Raw genomic sequence first — 23,233 nt, 5'->3', positions numbered from 1 at the left:
AGAAATGTCAGCAAAATTTACAGAAGATGATTATTTAGAAGGTTCATCAGATTATGAAGAAATGTATTGCTTTAATCATTATGGGCATCACTATTTGCATAAATCTGCTAATCCTAGAAATGTTTTTGCTTATAATCAATGGGAACATTGTCAAATACCGCCAAAAGGCAGCTCGAAAACATTTTATGAGAAATTCCCATACTTCTCAGGATTTAACAAGACTGATCCAGAAACGTTTTATTTTAAGATTTTAAATAAGACAAGAATGAAAAACATGTTGACAAATACTAAATTGATATATTCTACAAAATATTATGAAAAAATGTCTACATTTGGTTTTGAATTTTGGAAAAACAACATTGAGACAAAAACAGTCTGGGGTACAAAAGAATGGCAGGTACATGGGTTAGAATCCTTATTCAGAGCCTGCATGATCCCAGAACAAATAATGTTCCTGAATGACACCATTCAACAAACAACCTGTCTCGGCCTGGGCAAGATAAAGGACTTAAACAGTCTATACCAAAGCCCATACCTGATAGTAATAGCACTACAGATGCGGAAATAGACTTATCCCATATTTTACACCAAAACAGAACTAATCCTGATTGGAGAAAATGATTGATCTGGCCCACAGACACTAATAACTGTCAAGATAGATTCCTGAATAAAACACAGGGGTTCAAACAGAACAGGCCAGACCCAAGATATTCCCAGAGACAACATCCAGGGATAATTACAACATACAGTGTAGGAAAACTATGCCTCGAATGGCTACAGAAATCCACACTGCCTGAAATTAAGCAACACTTGATTTTACTTAAAGAAGGTGCTGACTTGCGAGATTTCTTATTGGGACCTCGCAAACAGCGTCACAAACGATTCATATACACCGGTATATACGCTGCTTACAACGAAGCTTGGAAAGTAACGCAAATTGAAACTGCTGAAAAAATACGAGAAATTGATCGTATTAATTTGGAAAAAACACTGTCTGTAGTGGACAATGGGTCAATGACTCTGTCCTCCAGAATTTATTCACTGGACAGCATTGTATCATCTGCTATTGATATAATAGAACAGGATATGCTAATGTTACAACATGGCCAGTCCTAATTACGTTCTATTGTACAGTTAGGCTGGACGTTACAAAACCTCAGTTCAGGCTACGTGCCATGGCGTCTTATCAACACAACGTCATTATTTTCTATCTTTAACCTTACTGATAAACAAATCTCTTTGGCACAAAAAGGAGCAGACTATGCGGTGCTGAGCATTGAAAAACTAGAAAGATTGCCATTGACACTCTCCGAAAAGACCTGTCATTAAATGGATAATACATGGCACAATTACAATTCCGATAACGACTTTTCAGTTTCAATATTGCCAAAACCACATACCAGCAGGCCTGTATGAAAGGTTGGGTAAAGTTTACATCAAGTCAACCTGGAATCTACCTTATACACATAGATGTTACAGTGGGGGGAAAAAAGAGGTGTTTCTTAGTGGTAACAACTGTAAAAATTCACTAAGCGGTACAGTTCTGTGTCAAGGAATTAACTTGCATGGAGCCTGCGAAGGTTCATCAAATAACCTTTCAAGCCACCTGCACGGCACCCCTGCTACACAAATAGAGCCTTTTTTCAGACAACTTTCCAACGGCAGTTACGTTATAATAAGTGACCGCAGCTGTTGTGGCATGGTGCCAGGAATGGCCTATCTCGTCAGTGTAACTTCCAGGGTCACTTGCTGTATGCAAGTATTGTATCCAAACAGCAAACCAGACAAGGAGGCAACGATATGGCCTTCTCTGAATATCTCTTCTATTCGAATTGATATTTTAAGCAGAATGAAATCCATTCTTTTACAAACAACTGTGCCTTTAACCTCGTCTAGAGAAACGTATGATCTGCAAGTTGCAAGGTCAGCAGCAGAGATACATGCATTATTATCGACAAATTGCCCGTGCATTTCGTAGAAATGTTAAGTCAAATCTTAAACATGTCTGATACCAGTGGCATCGCACATGTATTTAAGACAGTTTTTTCGGGACTATTAGCACCCTTTGAAGCAGTCCTGAGCATCTTCTCGAATTTCGTGCACTCTGTGTTCAGCGGCCTGCCTCTCATCTTGGGACTCGTAGCAGGAATCTTATTTTTGTTCCTTCTGCTCCGATATGGCAAGTCCAGCCACAAACACAACTCAGGCTACCATGGAAGAAACGCTCCTAGCAATGAGATACCGAGACCGGATTACTAAAGTCCTCGGCTTGGCTAAGGGATCTGAATACTACCTGGTTTCTTTCATTCAGACCAATCTGGCAAGATTGCATCCTACCTGTTCTACGATGCCTGCTCTGCGGAGAAGAATGCGTGTTAGACTTCTGTCTCACGCTACCATCAGCAGTACCTATGGATATCGATACTTTGCTTGGTTCGGTAATGGCTCATGCAACGTGCTGTCCCCAGCGGCTACCTATACTGATGACAGCATTCGTGGAGACCTCACCTTTACGATTAGGTGGCGGTGAGGTACGAGATGAAAGCGGCACACAGGTACAACCTTCTGTGACCATTGCTGATCTAGAAACCAATAACGGCAATGCATCTCACATATGCACTATTTCTACTTTTTCAGACATGGTCCAACTTTCACCTACTGTTTTAGACGAATTCTTTGCCAGCATATCTGAGTTAATGTTCTCTCCTAACAACGAGAATAACTTTTGAAAAACACGAGCACACAGCGTTTCTTGAACTCTGAATTCGACCTTCAGTTTTGAAAAACAGAACTTCTAAAAAACTGTGGAACTATTTTTTCCCTGAAAGCGAAATTATTTTTTCCCCGTTCCCAAAATATTTACCTTTTTGGCACATGATACTCTGCTTAAAGTAGAACTATTCTCAGAGAACAAGATTTCTATTTTTGAAACTCGAGACAATATTTTGACTTAGCCTCTAGCACATGTACAGTCTTGTAAAAATCTGTGATGAAATGGTCTCGACCTTCTCTTCTGTATTAAGAGCCATTTCATAAATGTAATTTACGTGATTCATTCAGTCAACATTCCAATGTACAATATGTGCATTATCTGAATGATACCAATGCTTGAAAACGTAAAGTATAATACTAATTTTTCGTGTATATACCATTTCGAATGCATTTTGTGCATTTTGGGGTGGGATGGAAAACACATGCATAGTTATATGTTTAAAATTGCTTAGTATTTAGCAATGATGGACATTATACGTGGAGTGGGTGTTGTAAACGTATCTAGGACCCTATTTAAATATTCCCGATGTATGCCCTTATGTGGTTATATCAAATCATATCCTTATAAAAGCATAAGAATCATACCCATATTAAGTCATAGCCAATGCAGTCCAAATACGGCAAGGCTACTCCCATAGACTCCTAGAAAGCACAACGCGTTCTTAAACAAACCAAGCCTCAAGCAGCCCGGGAATTCCCCCTGCTTTTGTATTGATTTGTCCTAGAACACCTGGAGTCCTGAAAGAACTGCGAGTTCTTAGTGACTTCTTATGTCCAACCTTACATCAAACTCCGCACCTTCCAGGTATAAATATACCAACATCTGCCCTAGCAAAACACACGGTGGTTTGGAGCAGATCAGCTATCTACTTGCCCGACGCCCTGCTGTAGCGAGTGCCGAAGGAAGCCGACCCTCCCATTGACGCACTGAGAGAGACGCTGTCTTTTCTCCTGCCGAGAAACCCAGCTCCAGTGTTTCCCTGTCACCCTTGCGGGTTGCTGGGAGATCGAGTCCTGAGAGAGAGATACAAGACCTCCTTCATTCTATAACCAAGGTACGGAGCTGACTAGACCCTTAGAGAATTCTTGATTCAGATTCTTGGCAGAAACTATCTTAACTCAAACTGCAGCTCACTTACTCCTTCTCACGTACTAGGCTTAGGTTAGGTACACCGGGGTAGGCGTATCTTAGAAGCACCAGTTGAGTACGTTTAGTCATGATTTTATCAATGTATATATTTTATCTATTTTAAACACCGTATGGCTTAGAAACCATACCATGCTTTTACAGTATTATTTCATAATACTCCTTTTACTGTACGCACTTTACTTTATGACAAGTATTGCAATTATAGCAACTCACTTCTCTTGCATGAGAAAGAAGACTATTCAATAAATAACCTCTTTTATTGAAAACGCCCGTCTCTCTATTTCTCTGCGCTTCTGGTGAAACTAAGCATGCACGATTGACTGAGTAAAATAGCTATCTATTGTTTCCGCGACTCTGGAGTTACACTCCTTGTTCTAGGGGAGCAAATTTGTCATGTTTATGCGGTTGTCAGAAACTAATCCCTCTAGTGACCTCTGAGCTAGCTGGCATTTATAATTAAGTCTAACATATTCAATAGAGACCTAGTCGACCTAAGTCCTACGTCTAAACTATTGTTTATGTTATTCCAATGTGCAGAGCCTATTGGGAATATAGGAACTACACTACAGCTTTGACATCATTCTTGGTTTTGCAATAGGTACCGGTAATGGGACAGTGTGAGGTAGCGGCACAGGAGGCAGATTTAGTGAAAGAAATTTTGTAATCTGTCTTCCAATGGAATCACGTAACATGGTACACCTAGTGGCCGTGGTGCCTCTTCGTCACACAGTCTCAGTCTTTTTAAAGGTGTTAACAGAGAAACTAAGATTTGACTTAGGCATCACAGAAGGAGAGTCCTGTCTTTATGAATAGATTGTAGATGCCGAATGGATTATGTTAAAAGGACAAGTTACTTACCTTCGATAACTCCTTCTCTGCTTCAGACTATCTAGACGCAGATTCCTTAACTAAGAATATTCCCCTGGCGGCAGACTGGATCCAGAAACCTTGGGTGAGCAGTACTCCTATGCGCTGGTAGGTGGGCGTTGCTTGGATCTGCATAGCGGCATCCGAGTCATCCGCACCGGAACTGATATTCAAAGTGCTTACATAGGTGCCACCCAGGCGTACTGACAGTTTCTTTTCTTGACTTTCCACGCTAGAAGCGCAGAGCCTAGAGGAACACTGACCACTGGTGTGCTAATCTAGGGTTCTTAATGAGGGAGCAAACAGTTTACTCTAAAATCGGTTTGGGTAGGAAGGGGAGGTCAGTAAGAAATCTGCAACTAGACAGATTCTGTACCAGATAGTGCGTCACCGAATGCAAGTAACTTGTTCATCTGATAGAGACTTCTAGCCACAGATTCCTTACTTTCGAATAGATATCAAGCACTACCTCTGTGGAGGTGGGGCTGCGATACGGATCAAACTAAGAAGTACTTTGGGACCAAAAGATCAAGTGACCGTCACACAGAACCTGACTGTGGCAGTAAAGGCAGTAAAGCTTCTTAAACTTGTTCAAGGAGGCCCGCGCTAGTGCCCGACAGCTATTCAGGATGGGAACTTTGCGAGCTAATGCAGTGGTCACAAGCTTGGTTATGGTAGAATGAGCTCGTAAGCTTTCAGGAGGTTGCTTTTTGACCAATGTGCAGCAGATCTTGATGCAGAGTGCTATCCATCGTGAGAGGGTCCGTTTCTGCACCATCTTCCCTTTCTTTGCTCCAACATACCCCACAAAGAGTTGATAGTCGACTTGGAATTCTTTTGTGCAGTCAAAGTAGGATGACAACACTCCTTTTAGGTCCATTTGATGGAGTTTCTCTTCTTCTTTAGAGGGATGAGGAAGAGCATAAAAGGTAGGCCGAGTAATGGATTGGCCTACGGGAAAGGGAATTACCATCTTCAGTAAAAACAATGCTCTAGTTCAAAGGACAAGCTTGTTTGAGTAGACGTTAAGGTACGGAGGATGTGCAGAAAGGGCCTGTAACTAACAGATATTATTGCAACAAGGAAAACCGATATGATAGTGAGAAGCCGGAGTGGCCAGAGAGTAGAATGAGAGATGCTACTCTGGTGTTCACTGAGCCTGCCAGATGTTCAACCACAAAAGATATGCCTTGGTGTTCCAGCCAAGTCCAGAGGAGTAAAGCCTCTTGACAAAGGGTTCACGACCCCACACCACTCGTTTTGTTGCCAGGTCTGGTGGCTTAGTGGACTAATGCTTCCACTGCAGGGGCCTGTGTTTGACCTCATGGTCACAGGTTCAAATTCCAGACGGTCCACTCAGCCTTTCATCCTTCTGAGGTCGATAAAATGTGTACCATTGAGTTTGGTAACAATAAATATCTGTTATTCAGTGGCAAGATACTCTTTGTGGTGAACATGCACTTTACAAATACAGGTTATATTATGTTGCAATAGCACAAAGTGGTGGTTTTGTCCGTCAACACCTGTACCAGCCTTCCTCTGATTGAAGGAAGAAAGGCTTTCAATGCCAATCGGATTGCCTGAAGCCCCAAAAGATAGATTTGGAGTCTGGATTTTGACAGAGACCAGACAACTTTGATCTCCACCTCTCCTAGAAGGCTGCCATAATGCATGAGTGAAGCAACTGTCACTACAGACTGCTCTGGTTGGGGACGGGAGAGGGGTCTGCCACTGACCCAATTGCAGTTTGTTAGCCACCCCTGCAAGTCTTTCACAGATCCCTTTGAGATTTGGACCATGTTGGAGATATTCCCCTGATGCTGCACCCACTACAACTTCAGATTCGCAAAGCAGAAACCGCATATGCTAATAGGCATGTGTCACTAGCAAGATACAGGAGGCCATGAGGCCTAGCAGCCTCAGAGTGAGTCTCGCCAAAATCCACACTTGAAGCTGGAACATCGGTATCATAGCCTGAATATCCTGGACTCGCCTCTCTGGAGTATAAGCCCCACACTGCACTATGTTCAGAATAGCTCTGATGAAAGGGGGCGTCTTGGGTGGAACCAGATGTGACTTTGGCACTTTGATAGTGAACCCCAGAGAATGCAGAAGGTTCGCCGTAGTCAGGAGTTGGTAGAGAACTGCCTGTGGCGAGCATGCCATTAACAGCCAATCGTCGAGATAAGAGAATCCTGGAACCTCTGGAGGTGAGCTGCGACCACCGTCATCATTTTCATGAACACCTGAAGGGCACTGGTAAGGCCAAAGGGGAACATGGCAAACTGAAAGTGCTCTTGGCAAACCACGAACAACACATAAAGCCTGTGGGCAGGCAGGACAAGGTTGTGAAAATATGCGTCCTGAAAGTCCAACGATACCATTCAGTCTCCTGGGTCCAAGGCAGACAGGACTTGGGTGAGCATTTTGAATTTCTCCTGTTTAGGTTTCGCCTGCGATGGCTGCGCATGCGCAGTCTCGCTGGCAAGATCTAATGCGAATAAGAAGGTTTGACAAGCGGGCTTTAAGCCCCGCCCCTCTTTCCTATTGGACGGCGTCGCCGTTCATGCTAAACGGTGGCCAGTCATTGGGAAAGAGCGTCCTCTGACGTACACTTTCCTCTTTTTTGTCTGTCCCACTTGGACTGACTGCACTGACTTACTGCTGGCGTAAAAGGTTTGTTATCTTCTTTATGGGTCCCAACAGATGGCCCCATAAAAAAGATAATAAACCTTTTACCCCAGCAGGAAGTCAGGCCGAGTCCGTCCAAGTGGGACGGCAGAAAAGTCTACGTTGTGGCGAACTATAGCGGCACCCGTGCTTTACTTTTAATGTTATATGTAAAGCGTGGGTGTCGTGATTATACCAAAAGTAAAGAAATGGAAAAAACATCTATTTCTTTACTTTTGGTATAATCGCGGCACCCGCGCTTTACTTTTAATGTTACAAGTAAAGTGCGGTGCCGCGGCTGCCTGGCGATCGCTTATTAATTCAAGAGGTCGATATGTATGGGTAAAGCAATGTTGCAAATCAAGCGACACACTCCTGAGCAAATCTTATCTACTCACCTGATCAGGTACACCAGACAGCCACCCGGCTCCCAGCGTACATAATGAGTAGGGTTGAGGCAGCTGTACACAGAGATTTTAATTTTTGATGGCGTTCCCTAATTGAGTAACACATGGATTTGGCAAAAAACACAACTCTCAGATTGTTCAATGTTAAGCATGATTTCTGTATCCAGTGCTGGATTTAAAATTGCATTACATGCTTGAAGGTTTGGTTTTTTCTACTATATAAATGTAAAAGATGCACTACAAATTCTGAATGCAACGTGAATCGTGTGTGGTTCCGCTACTCACGTCTGGCGTGGCAGGATGGGAGGTATTGCAACAGCTGCATTCGTTCACCCTGGAGGAGGCGCCGCCTCTACTCAAAACTCCTGCCAGAGGAACGTCGTCCAAAGGCAGCCGGGCCGGAGTAGAGGGCGGCACATGTGTGCCACCTCCCTTCCAGCCTGGACCAGAGGCCAGAACCGCGGCCTGGCTGTATTTTGAGTCCCCGGCTTCCGCGTTCTACTGCTACCGGGGGAGCGCGGCAGAGATGGCAGCGACAGTCCGGTGCTGCGGCCCGAGGGCTCCACTCCTGGGGTATCTGCAGGGCTTCCTCAGGTCTGACTCGGGATATGACGGGGGAGGCCAGAGTTAACTGCAGAAGCGTGGGAACGCAGATGGTGATAATGGAGGGGCGGAACAGAGAGTAAAGTGGTAGGGGCAGATACAGGCTGTAGAGGAAAGGGGCAGTAAAGTGTAATTTGCGACTTCCCTCATGCAGGTTTGAAACCTTTTACCAATCATGGCCTTCAAATCGGCCACCCTTTGCATTCTGGTATTTGTAGTTTAGGTTTTCACTATGTGTTCCTAGTCCAGCATAGAACAGGTGCTATTGTCCTTAAAGCTAGGTTTAACTTAAGATGTCATAATTCGCAAGCCCGCTTGGAAGCTAAGAATGGGGGCTGTTAGGAAATGTGGCAGAAGGGGCTGTTTTGGGCAGGAGATGGAACGCGCCTCTGTTTATGAGGAGAGAGCCGCTGTGGTGATATCACCGCCTGCCCCTCCTCCGCCCCCGCCCACCCGAGCTCTGCTGCCTCCCGGGCTCGGTACACTGCTTCATCTCCATTCCTTCAGCTGTAAACACTCTGCCCTTCGCATGCTCTTCCATGCACCCTCTCCCTCCCCCCGTGGAAGCTGGGGCTGTCTGAGTGCTGTGAGCCAGAGGCTGCGGCACATTCCTTCCAGCCTCTGCTGTAAACTCATTAAGAATGGGTCATTGCTAACGGGGCGCTGCTGGGGGAGTAGAGCAACACATTTTTAAAATGTTACTTCTATTCCTCCCTTGACAACAAAATTCGAGCAGCTTGTTTTCATATTGTGTGCGTGTTCCGCGTTTTGGTCTCTAATCTCTGTCTTTTGCAGGACACGCGGCGCTTACGTCACATTCTAAAACTGTGCTGTCTTCCCTTCCACCTTGTCCTCAACCCCCTTTCTAGTTTATCATTCACCCTTTTACATCATGGTTTGTGTGTCCTGGGTCATTGATTGGCACAAAGGCATGTTTTTCGCAACTGTGTAGCCTGCCACGAGTATTTATTTTCCCGGTGTTCTCTTGTCTGCAGATGCCTCCAGAAGTGCCTCTGGAACCCGGGTGATTTCCTTGTCTGCGCCGCACCGCAGGATTTCACTTCGCAGCAGATGCAAGCGGTTAAAAAATAGGAACTTGAAACTTGGGGACACGGGGTTCTCTGCTTATCCCCCCCCCCCACACCTCTCCAAAAGGAGAAAAGAGACGTAAACAACCGAAAACGCTCGCAAAAGCGAAACGTGCTGCAACGGACGGTGTATCTCCCCGTGGAGTGCCCTCCCTCGACCACTAGTCTGTCATTAATTGTACTATTGCTAGCTGCCAGTGTGTTAAGGTAACCGCGTTGTTCCTGCTTACATTTCACATGCTTTAATTAATCTTGTTTTTAGTAACAGTCCGCGCGGTCCCCGAGGGCTCCAGACACGCTGCAGTGCTGGGCTCATTATCGCCTCACCCCTTACCTCATCCTTGCATGAATATGGAGGCCACCCGCTTTAATTTGGTTATGCAGATCAGAGTGGCACACAGTGCTTTCTCTTTACATGTATCGGCGTTGGATTCTTGCACTTCTGGCCCACATGTTCTACCCCCTTCAGACTGGTGGAGAGTGGAAACTTTGAACCACACAACGGGAGCAGTGTTTTATCCCTTGACGGAGACTAAAATCGGTTTGCTTTAGATTATTTTAAGACTGTGCACCTTTTAATGACACTCACTTCCGTCCTCCGCTGCCTACTCCTCCCCTCTTCTCTTATTTCAAGGAATGTGACTTTTAACAACACACATCTAAACAGGTTCCAGTACGTTAAGGGAGGCATGTTGCTCCTGCTTACATTTGACATGCTTTATTTTATCATGATTTCAACAGAAGTCTAGTCGTTTTCAATTTACATGTGTCGGTGTCGGATAGCTCAACACGGGCATAGAGTGCGAAGTTTGAACCACACAATGGGAGCGGGGTTTCATTCCTTGCCAGCGACTAAAGTAGGTTTCTAAAGTTATCGTTCCTCGGTAATTGCAAAAGCCAAGCATGCACCATCATTCATCCCCTTTAACAGCCCAATTCTGCATTGTTTCTCTACTTCAAACTGCATTGTGCAGATAAATCAATTTGCTCCTTTGCTTTAATGTTATTATTTCTCAGCTTTGTTCTCTTGTTTTTTATCTTATTAGTGTGTATTTGTGTATGTGCTTACATAGTGCCCCAAGCTCCCACACCATCTCTTTTTTAACACCCAAATACACCATCTACAGCTTAGCTCCTACCTATCTGTTTTTCTTTTAGTCACAAGAAAGTCAATGCTATCCACACAGTTCCATGCCACACAATTCAACTACACACATTTCCAATCTCCACCACATACTACAACTCCAAACCACATAGTTCAATTCAACAACACAATTACACAGCACACCACAAAATTCCACATCATGGCACAAACATTAACAGCACACCACATAACTAAACTCCACTACATATCACTACACAACAGAAAATGCTCTTCCACAAAATTACACTCTATAACACACAATCCGACTCCACAAAATTCAAGTAACTCAATACTACATAATTACTATTCACATAATTCCACTGCACACCATGCCACATAATTCTAATCAAACCACATAATTCCACTATACATCACACATACACTCCATAACACAAAGGTAAAAGATGTTGTCATTTACAACACCAATAGCTCTAACTCAAGGAAATGAGCGACCTATTGCAAACATACACTAATTAAATCACATATATGAAAGAATACCATTAGCAAAGCAAATTGCTTTAAATTAAAAACAAAGGCGAGACCTATTGCATTTCCAATGCTTGTTCAAGAAGAGATTAAGGAGGCACAGTTCTAGAATAGGACGAAGTCTCTGCTCTTCTTGGGCACCATAAAGTACAGAGGGAATAGCAACAACAAGGGCTTGTGGATGCCTTCTCTATAGCATCTTGGCCTAGAGAGCAAACACTTCCTGAAGGAGCAAGGGGAGATGGTCCTCTGTCAGCTTGTCATAAGTAAGTGGCATGTTCACAATAGGGAAGGGAGTAGCCCCTTTGGACGAGCTTCAAAACCCAACTGTTGGATGTTAATGAGATCCAGTGTGTTAATAAGATCCAGTGGTGCGGGTGATGAAGTATCCTGCTCGCCACTGGATGCCCATGATGGTCGGAGGGCAAGCTAAAGGGGTTTGGAGGCTGCAGCTGCTAGGAAGGGGTGAGAACCACGTCCTCGGCCACAAAAAGATTGAGCTATTTGCTGGCTGTGTGTGTAGAGACACAACTGAATGTCCCTTAAGTGGCCACGAAAGGGACAGTGGGCGGAATGTGGTTGGTGAGGGGCCATGGAATAGCCCAAGGAACTGGCCGTAGCCCGGTTGTCTTTAGAGTGCTCAAGCGCAGTGTCTGTTTTCTCTCTGAGCAAACAAGAGCCATCAAAGGGCATGTCCATGAGCAAAGCTTGGACATCTTCTGAAAAGCCAGTGGTTCTCAAAAAGGCGACTAAGGGCCACTGACTATGAAACCGCTCTTCCAAGCGAGTCTGTCCTGTCCAGCCCATATCTTATGATGAACTTGGCTGCATTCTTCTTGTCAGCAATTGCTTGAGAGAGTATGGCCCGGGCCTCCTCCGAGAACATGGGCAGCACTTGCGCCACAGAGTCGCAGAACTTATGGGAGTATCGGTGCAAGAGGCAAGCAGTGATCACCATTCACAGTGCACGACTGCCAGAATAGAACATCATCTTCACAAAGGTATCCAGCCTTTTGGATTCCCTATCTGCTGGAGTGGTAAGGAATGTGCCAAAGTTGATTTTGGAGGTGAAGGCCTGGACCACCAAGTTCCCCAGGGTAGGGTGCAGGGTGAGGTAATTGGGGTATCCTGGAGCGGGGAGATGGGGGAAGGCAATTGTTCAAGGCACAGTAGCCCCTGTATAAGGCCTGGACCAGCACCTCCGTCAATACATTTGCGTTGACGGGAAAGGAGGGTAAAGTCCAGGATCTCAGATGCCATCCACACTACCATTGCGAATGAGGCACCCTTCTCCACAGCCATGGCAGGGGGAGATACTAATCCACTGGCATCCACCACATCCTCGAACCAGTTCTCTGGATCTTCTAATGCCTGATATCCATAAGGGTCTGCAGACCCCTCACAATCATCACCCATTTCAGACCTTTCATATAAACGAGGCCATTGCTCAGATATGGGGACACCCATCCGGCTCTGTATCAGAGTCGGTAATGATGAGGGGGCAGCGCCACTGCTGGGAATCAGTGTCTCAGGGGGCCTTAGCATGGAGGTGGGCTCTGGCAGGGGAAGGTTGAGGTTGCATGACCGGCGCCACTCCAGATCAGTCAATGGGTCCTTAAGCCCCAACTGCCTCCAAGGGCGTACCTGCCAGCCAAAGATCAGTAGGGGTTACTCCAAGATCCATGGGGCCTGAGGGCGCTCCAGAGGGGTCAGGCCACCCAAAAATGAGTTGTATGTCCTTGTAAAATTCTTAAAGTTGGGAGGAGGTCGTTCCGGCTCCCAGAAAATCAGGGAGGCATGGAGAAAGCCCAGGTATAGGCTCCACTGCAGAGCTAGGCTTCGAGTGCCGATTGAAGACCTGTTCAACTTCTTTATCTTCTTGTGGGACTTACCAGACTTCCCTGACGACTTGGGAGTGAGACGACGATCAATGGGTACAACTTCAAAAAGTATCTCAAGACCATCCTCGCAACAGAGATCTAGAACATTGTGGAGTTGATCGATGTCGGCCAGCGAGCAGCTTAAGTAAGCTCTTATCAGCCTCTTAAGGGTGCATGGCGCGACAGTCTTCGTATGTTTTGGCATCGTGGTCTCAACAACACACCGGAGGCAAAGTAAATGCAGGCCAGTCACCAATACCTGTCAGTGACAGGAGTCGCATGGTTTAAAACCTGCCTTTCTGGTGGACATTCAGCACACCAGGAGACAGTCTCAAAAAATCTACCAACAAAAGGTCAAAAAAAGGTCAGTCAGAAAGTGACTGGGGGAAGCCTTTCTCCAGATCTGCGCTGACTGGCATGGAATGAATAGATCTGACGTCAGCATACTGGAATGGTGCCTATGTAGGCACAGTGCATGTCACTTTCAGCGTGGAGGATGCCAACTACCATGGCACAGGTGTACTGATCAACAAATGTTTCCGGATACAGTCTGACAAATGGGGAATATTCTAAGGTAAGGAATTTGCGGCTAAAAGTCTCTATCAGATGCAGGGTGTATGTGAACATAACTATAAGAAGGAAGGGGGGTCCTAGGGGATGTTTATTGACCAGACATTGCTACTGCCCCTATACATATATAACTACCAACACAATGTAGCAATGGGTCAAGAGAAGAACTACTGTGTCTGTATCTGTAAGTACGTGACCTCAACTGTTGATGTTGAACAGAAATCATACCTAGGGTACTTTCTCTGTAGGAAAATATTCCCATCAGATTACCGACCTGTACCACCCTACATCATCTGGGAACCTTCACCATGAAGGTAGATAGTCGTACCCTCCGTAGATTTGGCCAAGCTCAGCCTAATCTCACCTGGATGTCCCAGTGTGAGCAAATATTACATTTCAGGGGTTCTGGGGTCCCCGGATGCAGCTGGGAGTTATGCTACCCGTTATCACTATCAATAAAGACCTTACAGGTTTGAAGTACCAGCACCACCTTACTGGTAGGAGTGTTTGACAAGCGCACAATGGGAAAACCAACTTGCTCTTCTCTAATAATGGGTCTTTGTGTAGCAAATAAAGCTGGTATAATAGATCACAATTTCTGTTTAAATGTGGAGCGTCTTTAATGCACTTATGATCCATAGGCTTAGGATGACAGTTCGTAGTCTGTATCATAAGAAGCGATCATGCAGGGTTTTAACTTCAAAATCTTATTTTGCATGCAAAGGACAAAAGAGAAAAAAAACATATAAAAAGCAAACGCTAAAAATAAACTAATATGGCAGGAGTGTTACGGAGTTGGTTGGGGCCTCGCCTTCTATTGGCTTTTCAGGAGGTCATTCTCCAGGGAACAGTTTATTCCCTGTTTTCCTAGTTGCCCTTCATGGACATTGCCTCGGATCCCCACCCAATTGAAGTTGGAAACAGAAGAGGAGGAAGGCCAGCAAGTCACTGCTACCCCTCTGCAAGAGGTTAACTGCAGCTGCTGGTGCATGAGGACCTCCTTTCCCTCTGGACTCACCTTTGGTGTTGAGGTCTCTGTTGTTGCTGCTGCTGATCCTGAGTGGCTTGAACCTTCTGCAGGAAATACAGCAGTCATAATGACTGTATGTATGATTTCTATAGTCTTTCTTCTCTTCTAAGCCAACCGCCTTCAGCATCTTCATCTCAGACTTCATTCAAGCTATTTTGTTATCTGTATGGCTGCTAAATAAGATATTTCAGGAGGATGGCACATTTAAAAATATTTGCTGTGACTGATTTGAGATCAGAAAGTCTCAACCACAAAAAACACCTCAATGGCGTACCACCACAATATCCCTGGTGCTAGCAAAGATGTTTTTTGAGGTTGAGACCCAACCAGCATTGGATGAAAGGAGGAGAGGGGGAAAAAGCCCAGTGATATCAGAATGCCAACCGAAACATCACCAGGAGCCAAGCAGAGTCTCCTAGTGCAACATTCCCAAGGTGGGAGCTTGGCCCAAGACAAGTCTTTAACACTTAGTGGAAGGATGCAAGTGCGACTATTAAAAAAAGGCACAAAAAAAGAACAACAAAAGGAGGAGGGAGAACACTAATGATAAAAAGAAAATAAGTGAGTTAATACACGAAAGGCAGGGAGGGAAAGAGGTGTGCATGGCGTGAAGGAAACAGGCTATTAGTAAGGCAACCTGTAACCTCTCTGTGAAATAATGATCTCACTACACTTCTTTCTTGGGAGGACACGTCAGAGGTGTTATCTAAAGGGCACAGTTAGTCAACCAAATCTATTTCTGTATTTTGATACTGCTCTTAGTTTGACTAAGGTGAGAAGCTAGATGGCAAAACTGAATTTGCAGGGGCAAGATCTAAGCACCACTTTATCTTTGAGAAGAAATCCCAAATCTCTAGTCAAACGCTACTTAATATGACAACTTTCATATACCTTTCAATCAATCAGAGAATTGTAAGCGCGCCACTCACCCGTGAGGGTCTTAAGGCGCTGAGGTGGAGGGATCCGCAGATCTGTTTTGCCTAAGAGCCAGGTCTTGAGGGTCTTCCTGAAGGTGTTCAGGGAGGGGGCGCTTCTGATGGCTGGCGGTAGCTCGTTCCAGGTCTTGGCTGCAATGTGAGAGAAGGATCTTCCGCCTGCTCTGGCTCTGTGGATGCGCTGGGTTTCGACCAGTGCGAGGTTGGAAGATCGGAGGTTTCTTTTGGGTACGTGGAAGCTGATTCTGTCATTGAGGTATTTGGGTACGTTGTAATGTAGGTATTTGTAGGCGTGAGTGAGGATTTTGAAAGTGACTCTTTTCTCCACGGGGAGCCAGTGGAGACTTCATAGGTTTTACAATGATACAGCATAGTTAGTGGTGGTATAGATTGTCGCACTTCCAATCTTAAGATTTTTGCGGGATTTTGTTATAATTAATTTAGTCAGTCCAAATACTTTTCAATAAGGTAAAGGTAGAAAATCAGTTGTAAGAAGCTAGCTAAACAGTTATTGTACCTCAGCACTCAAATATTAGTTTTACAAAGAAGCAATTGCTTCTAAGGGCGATAGTTCCCCGTCCCGACCTTCTTAGGGAGTCACGACTTTTGATGATTCAAATACACATCCAATATTCAACTGTATATAGAGAACATCCAAAACATGAAATGTCTTTGTTGTTTTAATATCATATTTTACACAATCATTGTCTATACAATCTCGTATCGTTGATACATGTTATACAGCTTGTTGTTAGGGGTTCTTCTGTACATATATCCCAGAGAGAAACACAACAGGCAACCGACACGTGTTTCGTTACTAGAAAGTAACTTCCTCAAGGCTTTTATTATTTCCTTTTTGAGATAAGTGTTGTGCAGCTTAAAAATTTCTCAAAGACGAAAGGATTTGATGAGCCTTAAATGAGAGGATGAGTTGCCTATCAATCTTATTTGTCAACTTGTTATTCCCCCCAAACATCACGTAGATGTAATCACATGGCAAGAGGCAACTAGGCCCCATATAAAAATTATCAAAACACGTTTAACAGTAACAGATTAAATTTGAGGTATAAATTGGGTAGTAATATTGTACTGTTCAGAAAAGCATTCCTTGCAAGTTAACTGAGCAGTTTGTGTCTCAAACATAAGCAACGTTGAAGCCTTATGGAAGGTTGTGCATGAGAAGGTGTGAATTATTCGGGTTGAAAAGAGGTAATCTCAGAACCAGATAATTCTTCCTTAGTTGCAGGCAGCCAACAACATTATCAGAACTATGTTAAAAGTTGTTTTTTTTTAGAGATAACCAGGATGTTGCTCATGATAGAAGTGTACCCCCTTTTACTTAAGACTGCTAAATTGCTAATGGGGCTCACCGTAGCACAAAAGGGATCATTTGAGAATATGCACCGGAAATTGCTATTGGGAATGTTTTTTACACAAACCATGCATTCCATAAACAAATATGCAAGTGTATGTCACAACCACAGCTCAAAAACTAAGTACCTGGTTTTGAATACTATTTTTCTGGAGATACTGGCTCCAGGGGTCGGGTATCTGCTCATCTGTTCCTCTGTTAGTAGTAATTCGAGAATTAATTTTGAGTAAATAACAGCCCTGAGTTCCATATTTCTGTTTCATTTCTTCATAAATAGAATCAGCCCTAAAAAGGAAAGGACATTAAGGGTGAAATACATCTGCATGACCCATAAAACTCCAGCCAAATTGGTGATGTGGTAATGATCTCAAATTTAAGAAAGTATCACATTCTCCAGATACATCAATGTAACTATGACAACAAATTCAGAGAACTGCCTCACATGAAATCACAGACAACACAATAACACTACTGATGCAGTAACACAAATGAGATTTCTTGAACAGCAGCTTCAATTTTGCTCACACATAATATAAAACATGGCAGTGGTGGTACATCAAAGTTCTACAACTATACTTGACTGACCATAAAAGAGGCTGCCATGCAGACCGGATCTCCTATTCAGTTTCGGTAGCCAGATTCTACAGACCAACATTCCATCACTTAACTTGGCAGACTGGCTCCTGAGCTCTTGCAGTATTGTCATTTAGAACATGAAGAAGATTGCATAAACATCTTGAGAGAAGCTAGCCTTCCTTACACAAGAATGATCTATTCCTGTAAAGGGAAGAACTTCTGCATCTAGAGCCAACAAAACTATTTGCGACCAGAAGTCAAGAAGGCAATTCCCTACCTTTGTTATTTGCAGAAGTCTAGGCGGCAGTTTTCTTCTATAAAAAGGTACATTTAGTCACCATAACTGCTTACAGGGGAAACAAACGTCACAAACTTCTTTATCAATATCAGTGTTAGAATTTCTTGTTTTTTTTTTAAAGGTCTTAAGGTTTATCCTTCCTTAGTGTGGCCTTCTCCACGTCATGAGTCACCGGCGGCGTGTGCTCATGACGGCGTGGTGCCGTCATGACCCCGCCCGCTCATTAATTCGCCCGCACAGGCGGGGAATTAGTGCTGCGTGGGCGGAGCGGCAGAGGCATGATGGCTCCACGCCGTCATGAGCACACGCTGCCTGTGACTCATGACAGCGGGGAGCCGTAATGAGCACGGAAGGGGTTAACCTATTGATCTCAAGTCTTTGTAAAGGAAGGGCTTACTATTCAATTCAGGATTTATGAATAGGGCCACTTCAATTATGTGGCAAGGTAGGAACAAATCATGCATTAGAGATGTGTATATTATGCAGCAAGAAAAGGCAATTTAGGCAGCATGATGGAGCACATTTTGAAGTGGTTTTACTTCACTATTTTACACATGTTAACGCTGTATGGGCAAAGGTTTCACTTCACTAACATGCCTTCAACACCAAGATACAGCAGTCAGCAACTGACTCTGAGCAACAAAAGGTCTGCAACTGGTCAGCAGTACGCATGCTAGAGATTTTAGGGACTGTTGATAGGTTTGAGCTAAGGGCCATTAACACAACAATGTTCCAAATGCAGGATAAGCCCTGCAAAAACATCAAACTTTCTCTAAGTTACTGCCTTTGGAACACTTGTATTTATGGTCTTCACAACCCTATTTTCATTGAGATGCTCCTTTACTCAGAAGTTTGAGCTAAAAGTAGTTTTTTCGTTGGTGTTAAAATCTGCAAATTTTGCAGAAGATCATCTCCGTGGCAAGTGTGACAAATCAATACTTATCTAAAAAGGGCAGAAGAACTGCATAATTCCAGTGGCACTGCTTATGTCTAATAAATAAGGTCCCTGGATTAGAAATAATAGTTAATTACCGGTAATCCCAGTTTTCCTCCAAGGGAATCTTCGTGATAACTATCCAATACTCCCTTCTCCTTGGAAAGAGAGCAAATGGAATTCTCCTGTTCTACCATGATCGTTGATCTTTGCGAGAAAAAAAAAAAAGAGAGAGAGCGAGCTGGCTCAACTGTTCAACTGCTACTTCAAGTACATGAAGGGGTACTGTTGGCATGCTAACACTTAAAAGAGCAACAGTTTTCTGAGCAGTTAAAGCTTTAGTCTAATAGTGGCTATTTTCACTCACCCTTCGCTTAAAAAAGGTTTGAGAAAGAGTTTTCTAGGTATAGGTATTTTCTATGGCTGTTCTAAATCATTTCATTTTCTTAGAAAATTTGCATTTTTTTCAAAATGAAAGCTTATATACATGTATGTATATATGCTTTGTAAAATGTGCTCCTGGATCCTGTGTGTGGACAGGCCAATTCAGTGTTAATGACTAATAATTAATATTCCTTGGGGATTTCCATTTGTACAACAATGAAAACAGATTGTGTTCGTTGCACTGCATGCCAATTTTCTTTATTGCAATCAAGTTCAAAGTACATCAGTCTTAACAAATTCTCACTATAAATATTTCTTCGTGCCAAAGTCCACTTATCGAATACTGATATTTCATACTCCCAGAACATTTTGGCTATTAACAAGCCCTTCTTCAGGGTGTGTGTGACTAATGTAGTTCTTTGTCGGAACGTTAGGCTTCGTGGGGGTCATGTTATACCAATGTTTTTGCTTCAATGTGTGCAGCTGTGAATCTGAGTACATATCGCAACATACGTGACGTGTCATGTGATGACACCTGACATGTTATACGTAAAGTCCTTGTTACTGTCCTTCCTTAAAGCACACTGCTGCTAGTAGGTGTGGCTCCAAAACTCTGTTACCATGTCTTCTGAAGGACTGAGTGTTGTGGCACTCTGGCTGAAATAGGACGGCAGCTACAGGGTGTATTACAATAAGAACTAAATAACATGGAACCAGCAAAATAACACAATGACTTCCATTTTTGAACCAGGACCAAAACACAGACACCTACCTAATTGAACTTATAGACACAGGGAGACTACATGCCATGTGAATTACATAGTTTTGTAGAATAGTTAGATCATTTGTAGCAATGTATTTGGATGATTATAAAATGAAAGACAATTTATGAACAATGGTGTATGAAAATGATTAGATATGTAGAAATGTTTTGAATTATGTACAAAATACTGCTTTTAACCCAGAAATCGCTTTACGGGACAAGTTCTGGGTATCTTCAAGATGAAAGAACAATAGTTACTTACCTGTAATCTGTGGTTCTCCAGTATTGGTGTCTTTCATAGATTCACATGCCTGAATCATTCCCCGTCGTCGGAGTGGGAGTCCCACGGTACATAAAAAAAGCAATAATTTGTATATAAGAAAACCAAAACCCTTGGTAATACCAACCAGGAAGTAAAGCAGCTCTAAGCTACAATGGAAAAAACTTCCACACTCATGACTATCCTAGTCATTTTGTATAGACTAAACTACAGCCAATCAGGCGCCAGCACCCACTAGAATGCTCTCCCCAGAGACTCAGGCTCTCAGATTTTCTCGCACAGGAGTGAAAGTAATAATATTGCCTGAGGAGCCTCTGAGGGGAGGTGGGCGGGTGCATGTGAATCTATGAAAAACACCAATACTGGAGAACCACAGATTAGAGGTAAGTAACTATTGTTCTTCTCCAGTATAGGGGTGTCTTTCATAGATTCACATGCCTGAATCAGAGTAAATAGCAGTACACACCATCCTGCTCATAGACACTTTTTTGCATTCCTATGCATATGTACATTTTGCAAACAATATTACATGAAACATAAGCGTCTAGAAGAGCATAGAGGAGGAGGGAAAACAGAGGCTCACCTTATTTAAAAAGATTGCGTAGCACTGCTCGTCCCACTGAAGTATCTGCATCGCTGGAAGCATCCAAGCAATAGTGCTTGGTGAAGGTATGCGTGCTGGTCCAGGTTGACGCTCTGCAGATATGATGAAGAGGCACTCCAGCGAAGAGGGCTGTTGAGGAGGAGACCGCTCTCGTAGAATGCGCTCTTGGCAATAACTGCAATGGTCTTCCTGCTTGTTGGTGACAGAGACTAATTGATGAGGACACCCAACGGGCTATCGTCTGCTTAGATACAGCGTATCCTTGACGTATCCTTCTGTATGCTGCAAAGAGCTGATCTATTTTACGCAATGTAGCAGTTCGTTGGAGGTCAAATTTAAGACATCTCCTGATGTCCAGGGAATGCAAGGCCTTCTCCGCTCTCGTTTGTGGATTAGGAAAGAATGTCTTTAAAAGGACCGGCTCATTAAGATGAAAGTCGGATGGAACTTTAGGCATGTAGCTTGGATTGGTACGTAGCACCACGAATTTGAAGTGAACTGTAAAAACGGAGCTTTGATGGTGAATGCTTGAATGCCACTGACTCTACGTGCCGATGTTAGAGCTAGAAGGAGAGAAACTTTCCAGGAAAGGAATTTGAGATCCACTTTATGAATAGGCTCAAAGGGGTGACGAATGAGCTGAGAGAGTACCACATTCAAGTACCAGGAAGGAGGTGGACGCCGAACAGGCGGGAACATTCGAAAAAGGCCTTTGAAGAATTGCTGAATTATTCTAGTGGAATACAAGGAATTAGATCCATCTTGACGGAATCTAGAAATGGACGCTAAAAACACTTTCAATTCAATTCAATTAAATCTTTATTTTGGCTACTTTAGCCATAAAAGATACATGCATAAAAACACAGAACCATATCATTTTATACATACAAGTCTAAAAGCAGTTAAAAACTATCCATGAATTATAGGAGTCATAAATCATCCTCAACAAGAAATACGCACATAAATGCTTTAAAATACATAACTTCATCACAGTTAACATCTAAGGTCAGGACATATACCATAATAGAAAGAAAAATCATACACCCATCATAAAAAGCAGCTATGACGCTATAAACCAACAAAAGTTTAACAGCTCAAAGTGATTGACCAGTCTTCCTGCGAGCAATATACACAGAATAAAGAAATCTACTAATGCTGAATATAATAGATTGGGAAGTGTTTGTTTTAATAATTCTATATGCCATAGCGCAAGATCTTATTCCTAGAAGGTTACACAAGGGTTTTATCCACCTTTTTCTTGCTTTAGTATAGGCTTGGCAAAAGAATAGTATATGGACCTCATCCTCCTTGTGAAAACCTGAGCACATAACACTTTCAGTGTGGAATGAGACAAGCCAGACTTGGCCAATTGAAGAAAGAACGGTAAGATTTATTCTGGTTTCGCATGGAGTGGATGTAAGTTGGCCGCGAGACACCAGGCACAAAACCTTTTCCATTTAAGTTTGTAAGTCTTAATAGTATCAGGCGCTCGAGCGTTGGCTAAAACCTCTTTACAATCCTCTGGGATATTTAGATGGGCGAATTCAACGTGTTGAGGAGCCAAGCTGCTAATTTCAAGGAAGCTGGGCCCGGATGACAAATTTGACCCTCCTGCATTGTTAGAAGATTTGGTAGTGCTTGAAGTTGTATGGGATTGCACTGCGAGAGAAGTAGGGGCTCGGTGAACCAATGCTGGCGAGGCCACCTGGGCGCGATGAGGATGAGGCAGCATGGCTGCTGTTTCATTTTCCGGATGACCCTGGGAACCAAAGGAATCGGCGGAAAAGCGTATGCAAATATTTTAGACCAATTCATCAAAAGTGCTTCTCTGCATGAATCCTTGTGGGGAATCCAACTTGCAAAGTATGGGCATTTGTGGTTCTGCTTCGTCGCAAATAAGTCCAGGTCGGGATGACCCCTCTTCTGAAAAACTCTGTTCAGAGTCGGCTGATGAAGTTCCCATTCGTGATTTGTCACTGTCGCTCTGCTGAGAGAATCGGCAAGGACATTGGACATCCCCGGAACGTGTGTTGCTGACAGATTTATCCTGTGATCTAGAGCCCAACTCCAAATCTCCTGGGCCTCCTGAGAAAGAAGGGCCGATGTTGTGCCCCCTTGTTTGTTCAAGTAATGCATACTTGTTGTATTGTCTGTTCTGATTAAAACTGTGGATCCGTGTATTACCGTTCGAAAAGATTTGAGGGACAGAAAAATTGCTCTCAACTCTAGAAGGATGATGTATCACTTCTTTTGATGTGCATTCCATTTCCCATTGACCGTCATTCCCTGTAGGTGTGCCCCCCATCCTTCCAGGGAAGCGTCCGTGGTGATAGTGTAACTTGGTATCTCCGTCAGGAATGAACGCCCTTTTTGCAGATTCTCTTTTCGGGTCCACAATAGAAAAGCCTTTTTCATACTGT

At 43.6% G+C, this 23,233-nt stretch overlaps 1 protein-coding gene across 4 annotated transcripts in view; it reads right to left on the bottom strand.

Moving 5' to 3' along the window:
• TRAPPC8 (trafficking protein particle complex subunit 8) overlaps window positions 1-23,233 on the bottom strand; it is a 1,467,367-nt gene that overhangs the window by 1,042,624 nt on the left and 401,510 nt on the right. For all 4 annotated transcript variants that reach the window (XM_078687367.1, XM_078687364.1, XM_078687365.1 and 1 more), the window contains one exon: window positions 17,103-17,259. In XM_078687367.1, the coding sequence (XP_078543493.1) occupies window positions 17,103-17,259 (157 nt within the window). The remainder of the gene's footprint in view (window positions 1-17,102; window positions 17,260-23,233) is intronic.

The sequence above is a fragment of the Lissotriton helveticus genome, chromosome 4_1 (assembly GCF_964261635.1).
Source record: "Lissotriton helveticus chromosome 4_1, aLisHel1.1, whole genome shotgun sequence".
In the NCBI taxonomy this organism is placed as follows: Eukaryota; Metazoa; Chordata; class Amphibia; order Caudata; family Salamandridae; genus Lissotriton; species Lissotriton helveticus.
The sequence above is the reverse complement of the archived record's forward strand: the minus strand, read 5'-3'. Positions and strand labels throughout refer to the sequence as shown.